Source organism: Fukomys damarensis, unplaced genomic scaffold (genome assembly GCF_012274545.1).
Source record: "Fukomys damarensis isolate Sample0158 unplaced genomic scaffold, DMR_v1.0_HiC HiC_scaffold_30, whole genome shotgun sequence".
Lineage (NCBI taxonomy): Eukaryota > Metazoa > Chordata > Mammalia > Rodentia > Bathyergidae > Fukomys > Fukomys damarensis.
Window position 1 is genome coordinate 59,769,753 of NW_022900942.1, and position 12,944 is coordinate 59,782,696.

The 12,944-nt window shown below is 39.1% G+C and overlaps 1 protein-coding gene across 1 annotated transcript in view; it reads right to left on the bottom strand.

Annotated features, from left to right (window-relative positions):
* The window catches only part of Greb1l (GREB1 like retinoic acid receptor coactivator), a 124,270-nt gene that overhangs the window by 94,120 nt on the left and 17,206 nt on the right, over positions 1-12,944 (bottom strand). The window contains exons 4-5 of the mRNA XM_033757414.1: positions 5,999-6,175; positions 124-300 (exon numbers count right to left, since the gene is read on the bottom strand). Of these exons, the coding sequence (XP_033613305.1) occupies positions 124-300; positions 5,999-6,175 (354 nt within the window). The remainder of the gene's footprint in view (positions 1-123; positions 301-5,998; positions 6,176-12,944) is intronic.

A 12,944-nucleotide genomic window follows, 5' to 3' on the forward strand; every position in this document is an offset into this window, starting at 1 on the left:
TTTTGGATAACCTTCTGAGCTTGAGCTCTTTATCTATATCTCCTGAACTCTGAACCCGGAAGCTTTCCTGTCACCATCACCAAGTCCCCACACCCTCCCCATTCCTTCCTGGAAGGTGATTACCTTTCCAGCAGATAAGCGGTCCCTTGGACAGCACACCCTGGGAAGTTCTGACTAGGTAGTACTTTAAGTGCTTCTGCTTCTTTGGCTGGGTGGTGAGCTTCAAGTTAATGTGGTTGGAAAATTCCGTGAAATACCGAAATCCTCTTTCTCCACAGCCAATACAGTTTCCAGAAAACCCTGAAATGATAATGAGAAACCCAATGTTACTACTATGGCCTTGTAAGTTGATTTTTTTTTAAGTACTGGAAATTGAATATGCTAGGCAATTGTTCTTGTCTAAATTTGTGTGTATGTGTGTGTGTGTCCCCCAGTAGCAGGGACTGAACTCAGGACCTTGCACTTGTGAGGCAGTCAGGGCCACTCAGTGGTGCCACTGAGCTAAATCCCTGACCCTAAAATTATTATATTTTGAGATAGGATCTCGCTAAGTTGCCCAGGCTAACCTTGAACTTGAGATCCTCTTGCCTCAGCCTCTCAAGTTGCTGGGATTACAGACAAGCACCACCATGCCCGGCTGATAACAATATTTTTGTATGTAAAAGTATAGAAATAATTCACATTCTTTGACTTAATAATATCACAATTTAAGGAAAATAATTCAATGGGAAAATAGGTACAAAATTTTTTTAGTAGAATTATAACAGTAGGCAACTGGAAATAATTTAAATGTTGCTCTAAAAAATAATGACTAAGAGCCAGAATGGGTAGCATCGTGTGATAGAATTTATGTAGCATATATAAGAAGATGAAATGTCGATCCTAGAGTTGTGCATTACTTCCTCCCTACACACACTCTTCGTGGGAGCCTGGTTCTCTGCCCTGCCTGTTCTGTGAACTTGCCTCTTCTTTCACGGCAATATCTGACCCCATCTGGGACACACAGTCTCGAATTATATAATTTAAATGTTGCTCTAAAAAATAATGACTAAGAGCCAGAATGGGTAGCATCGTGTGATAGAATTTATGTAGCATATATAAGAAGATGAAATGTCGATCCTAGAGTTGTGCATTACTTCCTCCCTACACACACTCTTCGTGGGAGCCTGGTTCTCTGCCCTGCCTGTTCTGTGAACTTGCCTCTTCTTTCACGGCAATATCTGACCCCATCTGGGACACACAGAGTCTGGAATTATGAAATAAATAAAAAGTCAGCCAGATGGCAGAGAACTCGATTTATAAGGCTTTGCGACATGGGAAGACGAGCCAGGGCTGTGGCGACCACACACACACACACACACACACACACACTGAGGTGTCGGAGAGAACAAAGTGGGCACCGGGAAGAGGAAGCTGAGGGAGCAGAGGGCGTGGCCCACCTTGGCTTCTGTGAGCCAGCTGCACTCTCCGACGGGAGCGCCGCGAGATCCCCACGGCCTTCCTACTCAGCCTCTCTTTACTCACACCAGCTTATCATCCCTCAGATTTAACATCTGAACAACTCCTTACTCAGACTAATCAAACAAAATAAAGCTTTTTTATGGAGGAGGCTAGAAAACAAGGAGCCAGGCTTTCCTTTATTGAACATCAACTTTTCAGTTCCCTTCAGTACACGAGTAATACGGAAGGCAAGTAAGTGAGTCACTTCAGTGGTGTCTGAAGAGGACGTAACAAGAATGGGACAAAAGCTGCAAATAAGCTTGGCGTGGTGGTGCACCCCTGAAATCCCAACACTCTGGGAGGCAGAGGCAGGAGGATCACAAGTTCAAGCCCAGCCTGGGTAACTTAGAAAGACCCTGTCTCAAAATAAAAGGGGAGGGGGCTGTGATGTACCTCAGTGCAAAAGCCCTGGGATTAATCCTCAAGTACTGCAAAAAGATAAAGTTGAAAATAAGAAAGGCATTCCATATTATATAAAGATAATATATACCCATATACATATAACTAACTGAAAATAAGTTCACTGATGACACTCTTTCAAACCCCTAAACCAACCTGGGATATAAGTAACAAAGATAAAGAGAAAAGAGAAGGGCCACACGGGCTAAAGAGAATGTCTCACAATGTTCTCATCTTAGAGGGTCAACAATCAATTCAAAGCATTCATAAATGAGAAGTACAAACGATCACCATCATTCAACAATTCATTCAACAGTAATTTATTGAGCACCTCCCTACATGCCAGGCATTTTCCCAAACACTGGAGAAAAAAAGTGGTGAACAAGAGATAATGAGAACCTCAGGTTAATAATGTAGAAATGGATAGCTTATTATTGTCATTCTATAGACTTACGAACATTAATGTAAGTTTACAAATCACTTACAATATATTGAGATAGGTTATATTTGAGAGTACTTGGCCATTTTCTAATAAATTGAAGCTAAAGGCCACAAAGAGAAAAGTTGTCAGTGACTGCCTTGTTCATGGAGTTTCTAAAGACATTCATCATCCATCCATCCACCCATGCACCCATCCATCCATCCACCTACCCACCCATCCACCCATCCATCCACCCACCCACCCATCCATCCATCTATACACCAATCCATCCATCCATCCACACACCCACCCACCCATCCATGTGCTAGGCACTGTTTCGGGTACCAGGCTGTAGCACTGAACAAAGCAGACAAAGCTCCTCTCTTCGTGGAACTTACATTCTGATGTGAGCACCATGTCTTGATGGAAAATTGCCTGATCTGCAAGGCACATGTACCACACCCAAAACACAATTTTAAAAACCCTCTAAGTAACTCTCAGCTGAACTAATTAAGGACAGGGCTTAAAGGCAGTTCAGAAAATCCTAGTGTAAGAATTAGAATGAGCAAACTGTTGAGGCTGGGTTTCATTTTTCTCTATGCATATCATCTGAGATGAAAAGCAAGAGTCTGGGGGTGAAGAAAGCAAAGCAGGTGCGGAAAATCCAGCAAGAAAAACTTCACATTAAAAATGATGGCTAACGATATGAGGGAAACCCACTTGGGATCTCTCCTGTCTCTCAGGAGCTATTCCTATTCCCCATTCCTATTCTCCAATAAACCTTTCCTATTCTTAACCTTCTTTTAAAAAATGAAATAATAAGAATGCTACTGCAGTTCATTTTGAATACTCTGTGTGGTTTCAGCATCATGTATGTGTTCAAGAGAGATTTTCATCTGCTCAAAGTTCTTGCTATCACCAGCAAAAAACAAAACAAAACAAAATAAAACAAAACGAAAAAAAAAGCGCCGCTTGCCGCTGAATTACCTTTCTAGTTTTTCTGGCAATCAAGTCTTCCAATTGCATGGTAGATTTGGGGCACATGCACTGCCAACTGGATCAATATATTTTTAAATCAATTCCCCCACAGTCTTTGGAATCTGCATAATTTATATAAAAATTTAGACAAATTGATATTGGAGTCCACAGGGATTCTAGAATATCTGAATCTCAAAAAATTTTTTTTCTCTTATCTCAGTGCACACTAAAATCATCCATCGTAAGTAAGAAATGTTGGATGAATGTTAACTTTTTGACACAGAATACTAGTCCTGTAAAAATCTCAACAATGTGGTTATTTAAGAAACATTATTTATCATATTATTGTTGTACTGCATTTTCCCACAGAGAAGTGGCTAAAGACAGTAGTAGATCAGGTTCCAACCCTATGCAAGTACTGAATAAATACGATAGCAGAATAACTACAATTTAAAGAGCAATTTGTCAGGTGTAGCGGTGCATGCTTATAATTTCAGCACTCCGAAGGCTGAGGCAGGAGGATTGTGGAGGATTGCTGCAACCCCAGCTATTTATTTTATTTTTTATTTTGAGACAAGTTCTCATTAAATTGCCCAGGCTGGGCTTGAACTTGTAATCCTCCTACCTCGGCCGCCCAGAGTTCTGGGGTTACGGATGTCACAGCCATGCCCAGTTCATTGATCACTGTATGTAGATAAGAAATCTGAGACTTCAGGTTCATAACGTACCGGGTGGCAAATATGGCATTTCAACTCTCTGACTCCAAGGTTCATGGTCTTGGTCTCATATATCGGATTACACAGGCCTATGAAATATGTTATTCTGATGGTATTTTCCATAGTATATTCTAAGAGGATTCTTTTAGTCATGAAGAATTACTGAGAAAAATGGCTTTATGAAAGAGTTTTCAATGTCTATAGTCTGAGCTATACCTAGCCTATCTCATTAGATGAGAGTATAATGTTTTTAAAATGCTTAAAATGTTTTCCAAATTTATTCTACATCACCAACTAGTCCTAAACTCTGTGAGGGAAACAACCGTGCCTTGTGATTTTTGTGTCTCCACATTTTATGGCCCGCATCATCTGTGTTATACAGTACACTGTGAACAAATGTTACGACCGACTGAACAAATGAATGGTTGGACCTTCCTTGATAATTTAGGGCGATGTACAGCATTAGACTTCTATGTTAAACCATGTGCTCAATTTCACTAACAGAAAAAGTGAGCATATTATTTTTTAGTCTTATGAAACATAAAATTTATCACTTCTTTTTCTATGGATCAGGAGATGGCGCTCAGCTAGAATTTAAAAAGTCAAAGACCAGGAATTTAGCTTAGTGGTGCCGCCACCTGCCTCGCAAGCACAAGGTCCTGAGTTTGATCCCCAGTACCAAAAAAAAAGCCTTTATAAATCATGTGCAGGGTCATTTTCTGACTCAAAGTACTGATGTATTTCTACATCTGACTCAAAATATTGATGCATTTCTGATGATAAGTATATAACTAGGAAGATGGTAACAAATTAAACAGAAAACAAAATCATCTTGTGAGCAATACAATATTCCAATTCTTTGCCCTCAGCTCTATTTTTCTTTTCATTGATATTTATGCCTAAAACATCTGATTCCATCTAAATAAAAGAAATTCTGAGAAACAAAAAGGACTTCAGAGAAACACAGCAGCAAAAAACCAACAAACCTCCTAAGTCTTGTTGTCTCTCCAATTATTAAAAATAATTTAACAATCTACTATTTCTCATGATGCAGAGAAACTATGTTGTAAAAAAGTTAGGACCTTAAGTCATACCAGAAAATAAAACAATTCTGAGATTATATATTACTATTTTTATATTTATAAATCTATTATTATATGTTCCTATTCATATATTTGTAAATATGACTAGTATTTTTCTATTTATGTTTATGAATTCTGAAATTTATATATTCCACTTATATATTCCCAAGTTGTTTTAGCAGAGCTAATGTTTAAATAGAAAATGAGAATCATAACCATCAAATACAGATAGGCATAATGGGTAGTATGCAAAAACTTACAAACTGGATAATCCATAGATGAATAATTGAGAGTTGACATAATAATTGAGCTTCATGCTGATAATTATACAGAATAATTTTGCTTCATTTTATATATTTTTTAGTGCCAAGGATAGAATGCAGGCCTCATGCAAGCCAGGTAAGCATTTAACCACTGAACTATACCCTCAGCTCTGAAATAATAATTTTTTATAGTTTGATAGGTGTTTTCAACATGTGGCCAAAAAGGCCTCTCTCTTTTTTTGTGTACTACTGAAGATTAAATCCAGAAAGCACTGAGCTATGTTCTACCCTGCCCACCTCCCTTCCTTCCTCCCTCCCTCTTTCCCTTCTTTGCTTCCTTCTATCCTTTCCTTTTCTTTTCTTTTTTTGAGACAAGTTTTCTCCAAATTGCCTAGGCTAGGCTCGAATTTATGATCCTCCTGCCTCTGCCTCCTGAGTAGCCAGGGTTACAGGTACGTGCCATTGCACGTAGCTTGTTAGCTGACTTTAAAAATTACTAAGAGAAAAAAGTTTTCATACTTGAAGTGAACTATATAAGCCCCAACAAATTCACGACATATGTTTTTTAAATTATGTAATAGTTGTAAACAAACTGCATTTTAACTCCTATAAGGACCTGTATAGGCATGAAATACTCACCTAAAAGTGCATTTTTCCCATGATCATCCGGTAGAAAGCGCTTGTCTACGGCACAGACCAGGATGTGTTCAGGAAGATTGGGAGACTTGGCCCCCACCAGAAGGAACCCCGCCGGAATGTCGATCTGTTCCATACAGAGTGATACCAAACGCAAGTCCTTTCCTGCTTGACAAAAACCTAAAAATGAGTATAAAGGATACATTTAGGGAGCTTATGTCTCCTGATTATCCATTGGATGAGGAGGGAATCATTATTCAGCAATAAAATTAATCGCTCTTTGCTTAAATCAGAAGACAGGTCTATCTTATGTGAAAAAAGAGAAGAATTCCATCTGGTTCAGCCAAAATGACAACTCTTCCTTTTCTGGCCACAATAAGGCAGTGATAAATACACAGCAGATTTTGAAAAGTGCACGTAATTTTTGGGCGCACGTGATAACTTTTACTTTCAGTGCAAAGTCACTTATCCACACAGGATGATCACAGGACAGAGATGCTCTTAATGTTGCAGAGGAAGAGGCTGAAGCTCAGAGTTTGGAGACTCATAAATGGACAGGTCCGCAGGAGAGCTCCAAACTGTCAGGCTGTTCTCACCAGATGCGATGCGACAAATCCTGGTGTAATCACCCTGTATGCCATCTGTACTAGTTCATTAGTTTATCATCTTGTCAACAAACATTTATAACAGATGCTTGATAGGCCTGGGGACACGGCACTGACTGAACAAAATGTAAAAATTCACACTGTATCAGGAGAATGCTTAAAGAACCGATCATCCCAAACACAGTATGATACAGGACAGCTAGTTTCTAAGGCAGCTTTTCTGGGAAACAGCCCTCTCTGCACTGTAATCCTACGAGTCCCCTGGAGAGTTCATTCCTGATTGACCTGGAGCTGGCACTTGCTGAAGCTGGGCTACTTTCATATCCCATCCTTCTGGCCAGCGCTGGTGGATCCAGGGGTGGACACCAGGTACAGAACAGGCCAAAGCTTTTCCCTCGGATTTCAGAACACAGAGCCAGAGAAGACATAGTTCAGTTTGCTCTGTGGCACCTCTGTCTCCTGACCTGTGAGAGCAGTCTGTCAGCAGAGACGGGAGGCGAGGAAGGGAGCCTGGCAGGGTCTGGATCCCTGAAGCCCCGCTGTTTCTGCTTTCCCATGGTTTGCTCATGTAAACTTTAGCTTTGGAATCCCTCTAATAACTCCCTCATTCTACCTAAGCCAGTTTAACCGAGTTTCTGTCAATGCAACACAAGATCAAATACATATATGATAAATGCTGTGTTGGGTAGGCGTTGTGGAAAGATGGAAAATGAACATCTAAGTCTTCATACACAAACTTAGGGAGAGCACCACCATCATCTCCCAATGCAAAGTAGGAATGAACAACATTAGATTCTCTTGCCATCGATTCATATGATTTTAAACAAATGCCAACAAATAATTAGAAGTCATCAGTTGGTGTATGAGAAGTAAAAAGACAACTCCATTGAAACCCTGTGTGAAGCTGTGATCCATATAAACTGAACATATTGTTTGGTTCATCAAACTTCAAAAGTAGGTATGATGGTACTGGAAAAAGCCAACAGAAGAAATACAGCAGTGATAAAGACTCTGGGCTCAACCATTTCAAGCTGAAAGGTCCCCAATAACACCAACGAAAATCAAATGAACTTTGTAAAATTCCATAAGATTAGAAAAGTTTTATCAAAAGGTTACTATGAATTCTCTAACAATTTTAATGAATCTGCATTTTATTACTCACAATGTCATACATATGTATTTGAAAAATGTCCTTTATATATGTGAGACATATTACTTTATCAGCTTACAAACAATTTTGGAGCTTCTGTATACATAAAATCCCATGACAAAGTTCTGCTTCAGGTCTCAAAAACAGAAACCGGTCTCAAAGGTTTGGAAGTTGGACATTGATAATGATGACTTTGATGGCAGATAAAATTCATGGGCTACTTGCCATAAGGTAGGTACAGTATCAACACCACAAATTATCTTATTTAATCCTTTTAATAGCTATGGGTATGTATACCTCCTCTTAAAAACTAGAAACTGGGCCAGAGATTTAGCTCATTGGACTGCTCCTGCCTTGCAAGTGCAAGGTCCTGAGTTTGATCCCTGGTCCTGGGGCGGGGATAGATGGAGAAAATAAGTGTCCAAAAGGTTAGGCAATTTGTGAAGGTTATATAATAAGTCTAATAATGTTTAATGATAGAAGACACGGGAAATTTGCTATGTAAGGACAAACAAAAAGCATACTACTCAACTTGGCAGAAGAAGAGCTAAGAACAGTAATGTTTCAGTGCTAAAATTATAAGGGGATAAAAACAGACATTTAAATCAAATGCTAAAGTACAAAATCTAGGAGGCATTTGAAAGTACTAAAAGGAGTACTAATTTTGTAATTAAAGCAATTATTAATTTGCAAGTAGTATGCCTCAAAACAAGGTTTCCCCTAAGAAACCCTTTATTAAAAGCACAATTTGCTTCAAAAAGCATAGCATATACATATCTTCCCAGAATGTATGGATAAATCATTGATGAGAAGTTTGTGGTTGGCAGTTAATGGGAAACAGGATGCCTGGGGAGCTGCCTTCATCTCTAAGTAGGAATGCAATCTCTCTACTGAACAAGGGGTCTAGAAAGAAACTACAAAAATCAGTAGCAATTTTCAAATTATTACAAGCTTTTCAGAACATCAGAGTTACTTGGAACTTTGAGAAAATCTGACATAATACTTCTCAATAAGGGGCAATCACAAATTTCCAGGAACTCACAAAATTGTTCCAAGATACTTGAGAATTATAAGTGAAATTTAAATAAACATCATCAATTTCTAAAAACAGATTTTTTTTGTTTGTTTTTTTGAGACAGGGTCTCACTATGTAGTTTAGACTGAACTGGAACTCACTAAGTAGCCCAGGCTGGTCTCAAACTCACATCAATCCTCCTGCCTCAGCTTCCCAAGTGCTGGGATTACAGGCGTGAGCCACCACGCCCAGCCTAAAAACAGATTCTAATAGGTGATACTGGGCATCATAACCAAGTACCCTGCTAAGCAAGTACCCTGCCACTGAGCTACATCTCGAGTCCTTTCCCTTTTGGAGTCAGGTCTTATTAAGTCACCCTGACTGGGCTCGAACTTCTGATCCTCCTACTGTAGCTTCTCAGCTAGCTACGCTGACAGGCCTGGGCCACAGGATCCAGCTTAATTTTTTTGGTACCAGGGATTGAATTTGGGACCTTGCACTTGTAAGGCAGGCAGAAGAACCACTGAGCTAAATCCTGGCCTAATATTTTACTTTAAAAGAAAAATGTTCTGAGGACTTTCATCCAACACATGCAGAGGTAGTGGAAACCAGCGGAGTAAGCTCATAACTCATTCAGAAAACCTCATACCATTATGTGGTTTTCACTACTATGCAATTTCTAATTGTTTTTATTTTCAGCTGTATGTTTTGATATAATGCTTTATTTATATAAATAACGGGTTGGTTAAATATGAGAAACTCAGGAACTACTGACTGTGTTAATGACTGGAAAAAGAATAACTTTATAAATGTACCCCCAAAAAGGAGTTAAATTCATTCCCTACCCTCACTAATCAAATTATATGAAAAAATACATACAGATGTTTCTAGGACAACAAAATCTAATATTATAAAGGTAAAATATTTAGTGATTACGATGTAATTGGCTTTTTACATATGAGGGGGTAAAACACAATTTCTTCAGTAGAAAATGTCCACAAACAAGAGCTAAAACTTTCTTATCATATACAGCATAAATACAAAACTGTAAATATAAACTTGTATGTCCTTTTAATCTTGAAGTGTAGAAATTCCAAAATTTAAGTGTTAAAAGTAATTTTGACTTTTTTTAAATGCTGGAAAGCATTTAAATATACTTAGTTCCCCACAAGTACAATATTTTGTCTTTGAATTTTAAACAAAACATGCTTTTTCCTGCACATTCAATTCAAAATAATTTATAACAATAATTATTAAATTATAAAATGTAGACATTTTTCTTGTACAGCATGAATATCAGAGTATATTAATGTGCTAGTCCAAAATAAATATTTTCTACTTAAAAGTTAAGTCTTTATCAGATGTCCTGCAAGAGCAGAATTAGTTTTTAAACCCCTGGGGAGTTTAAAAGTTTCTACAGTACTAAAAGAGATTTGTGAGTCAAAAGATCAGGGAAGACTAACCTCTTCTAATCTTTTTAATATGTAAATGAGGAAAGGGCCTAGGAAGGGTAAGAAGATGGCCTAAGGTCAAATACCCAGAGATTAGAGTCGGTGGGACCGGAAGCCAGGTCTCTCGGCTCCAAATTAGAGACCCTTCCACCCCATCAACACCCCTCTGATGTAGGCCACGCTCCAGTAAATCCTTCCTCCACAATTTTTGCTCTGTCCTATCACCTAACTTTTCTGTGCCCTTTTCAGGCTGAATCCTGTGAGACATTTATTTGATATACCAGGCCCTGCCAACCGTGGACAGTGTCAACATCTACCTATCTCATACTTGCTCACGAATCCTTAAAATTCATGTTTTTAGCTGGGTACGGTGCATATGCTGATAGTCCCAGGTATGTGGGACACCAAAGCAGGAAGATCACGTGTATCCAGGAGCTCAAAGTCAGCCCGGGAAACATAGTCTTTGGCTCAAAAAACAAATAAAGAAAAAATTCTAGTGTTTACAAGCCACAAAGGTAATTCTTGCTTTGCAAGTGACATTTCTGATGTGATTTCTAGAGCAATACATTGCTGCAAAAGGAAGATCAGTGGACACAGTACGATTTTTGCTCTGGGATAAACAGGGACACAGTCGAGAGTGCAGGGTGGGGAGAGCCTAAGGAAAGCAGGCAACTCCTTTTCTAGGGGAGGAGATCACCTCATAGCGATTTCTGTGGCAAAATATAAACTATCCAATCCAGTGAAATGGAATACAGCCCTTGAGTTTTCCCACTTGTGGTATGGGGACACCTAGAGGTAAAAAGTAATAATTATAAAGCAGCAACTGGATTCTATGAGAAGCATATCTGGAAGTTTTAAAAACTATACAAAGAGATGCCTGTGATAGAAATGTTCCTATTTTATGCTTTACCCCCCTCAAACAGAAAGCCAAAGCCAACAACCCATCCCTCAATGATGGAGGTTTACAAAAGAGGCACAAGAACCAACAGAAAGGACTCTCACTGTTGGAAACTGAAACCCTTTAGGCAACAAAAGTAGCCCTGGATTATAACCCAAAACATAAAATAACCACAGGACTCTATAATGATATAAACAAATGATTGGATAAAGACGAGAGACAAATTCCCATGCAGTAAAATTTCAGATACTCTGCTTTCAAAGACAGGGAGCATAATCCGCACTCCTGTCCACTGTAAGACAGGAAGTCCTTCCTTCCACTGCATACAAGGGGGTGGGAGCACTGTGGATCACACTGACAGTGTGCACGATCCCTCCGCATAATGTGGTGAAAATGGTACCTTCCCTTTGTGATCTGCATCCAAACCCATAGTCTCAGTCTAATTGGGAGTAAAATATCAGACAGATTACAATGGGGAGTCTCCTGCACAGTACCTGACTACTACTCCTAAAACTATCAGCATCAGCAAAAACAAGGAGAGGCTAGGAAACTGTCACAGCCGGGAGACAACAACTCAATCTGATATAATATCCTAGATAGGATCATGGAATACAAAAGGGACGTTAGGTAAAAAACTAAGGAACCAAAATAAACCAGGGACTTGATCATCTAAACTAAAAACTTTTTTTGGAGACAGGGTCTTGCTATGTAGTTCAGACTGGCCTCAAACTCACTGGGTAGCCCAGGTTAGCCTTGAACTCATGGGAATCCTCTTGCCTCAGCCTCCTGTGTGCTGGGATTACAGGCGTGTACCATCACACCCAGCTTGATCATCAAAATTAATAAAAGCATAACAACATTGGCTCATAATCATAACAAAAACAAATATATTTTATTGTGCCAAGATATTAATAGGAGAAACTGTGTGGGAATGTAAAGAAACTAGTCAAGTTTTCCACAAATTTAAAGCATTCGGGCCAGGGATTTAGCTCAGCGGTTCTGCCTCCTGCCTTGCAAGCACAAGGACCCAAGTTCAATCCCCGGTACCAAAAAATAAAATAAAATTAAATTAAATTAAAAAAATAAAGGATTCTTTAAAACATAACGTTAGGGGCTTGGGATTTAGCTCATTGGCCTGCCTTACAAGCTCAAGGTCCTGAGTTTGATCCTTGGTACCAGGAAACAAAACAAAACATAAAGTTAGACAGATCCTATTTTACCTTCTTGCCTTCTAGGTACTTGCTAACCTGAGCCACAAAGGCAGTTCAAAGCAGAGAGTAACAGAGAAAGGGAAGGCAACACCGAGTCTAGAATAGGGTCAAGAAGAAATAATTTTAAGGCCAAAATTTGTTTTAAGTTAGGAAATTTTTCTAAATTCAGTTTGTAGTTATTCCAGAAAGTCCACCAGCCCAAGGCCTTGCATTTTGCTGTAAACATCTACTTAACTGTTTTCTTCCAAACCCTCATTGATAGGATTCAGAACAGCTAGTTATACACATTATCATCAAGGATCCTCAAGGAAGAGAAATATTATACTAAGATTTATATTTATATTCTTTTAAATTGAAAATACGCTGTGTCTAATCAGGCAGTGTGACACAGCCCTGTAGTTCCAGCACTCCGGGAGGCTGAGGCAGGAGGATCACAAGTTCCAGCTCAGCCTTGGCAACTTATTGAGTCTCATCTCAAAACAAGGGGAGCGAAGCAGGGATGCAGCTCAGTGAGAAAGCCCTGGGATCAGTCTGCAGGAACCCCCACCCCATCATCTGTAAAGAAGACATGAAGTATGATTGTATTTTAAGACCTACAGGACTTTCACATCTTATGGGC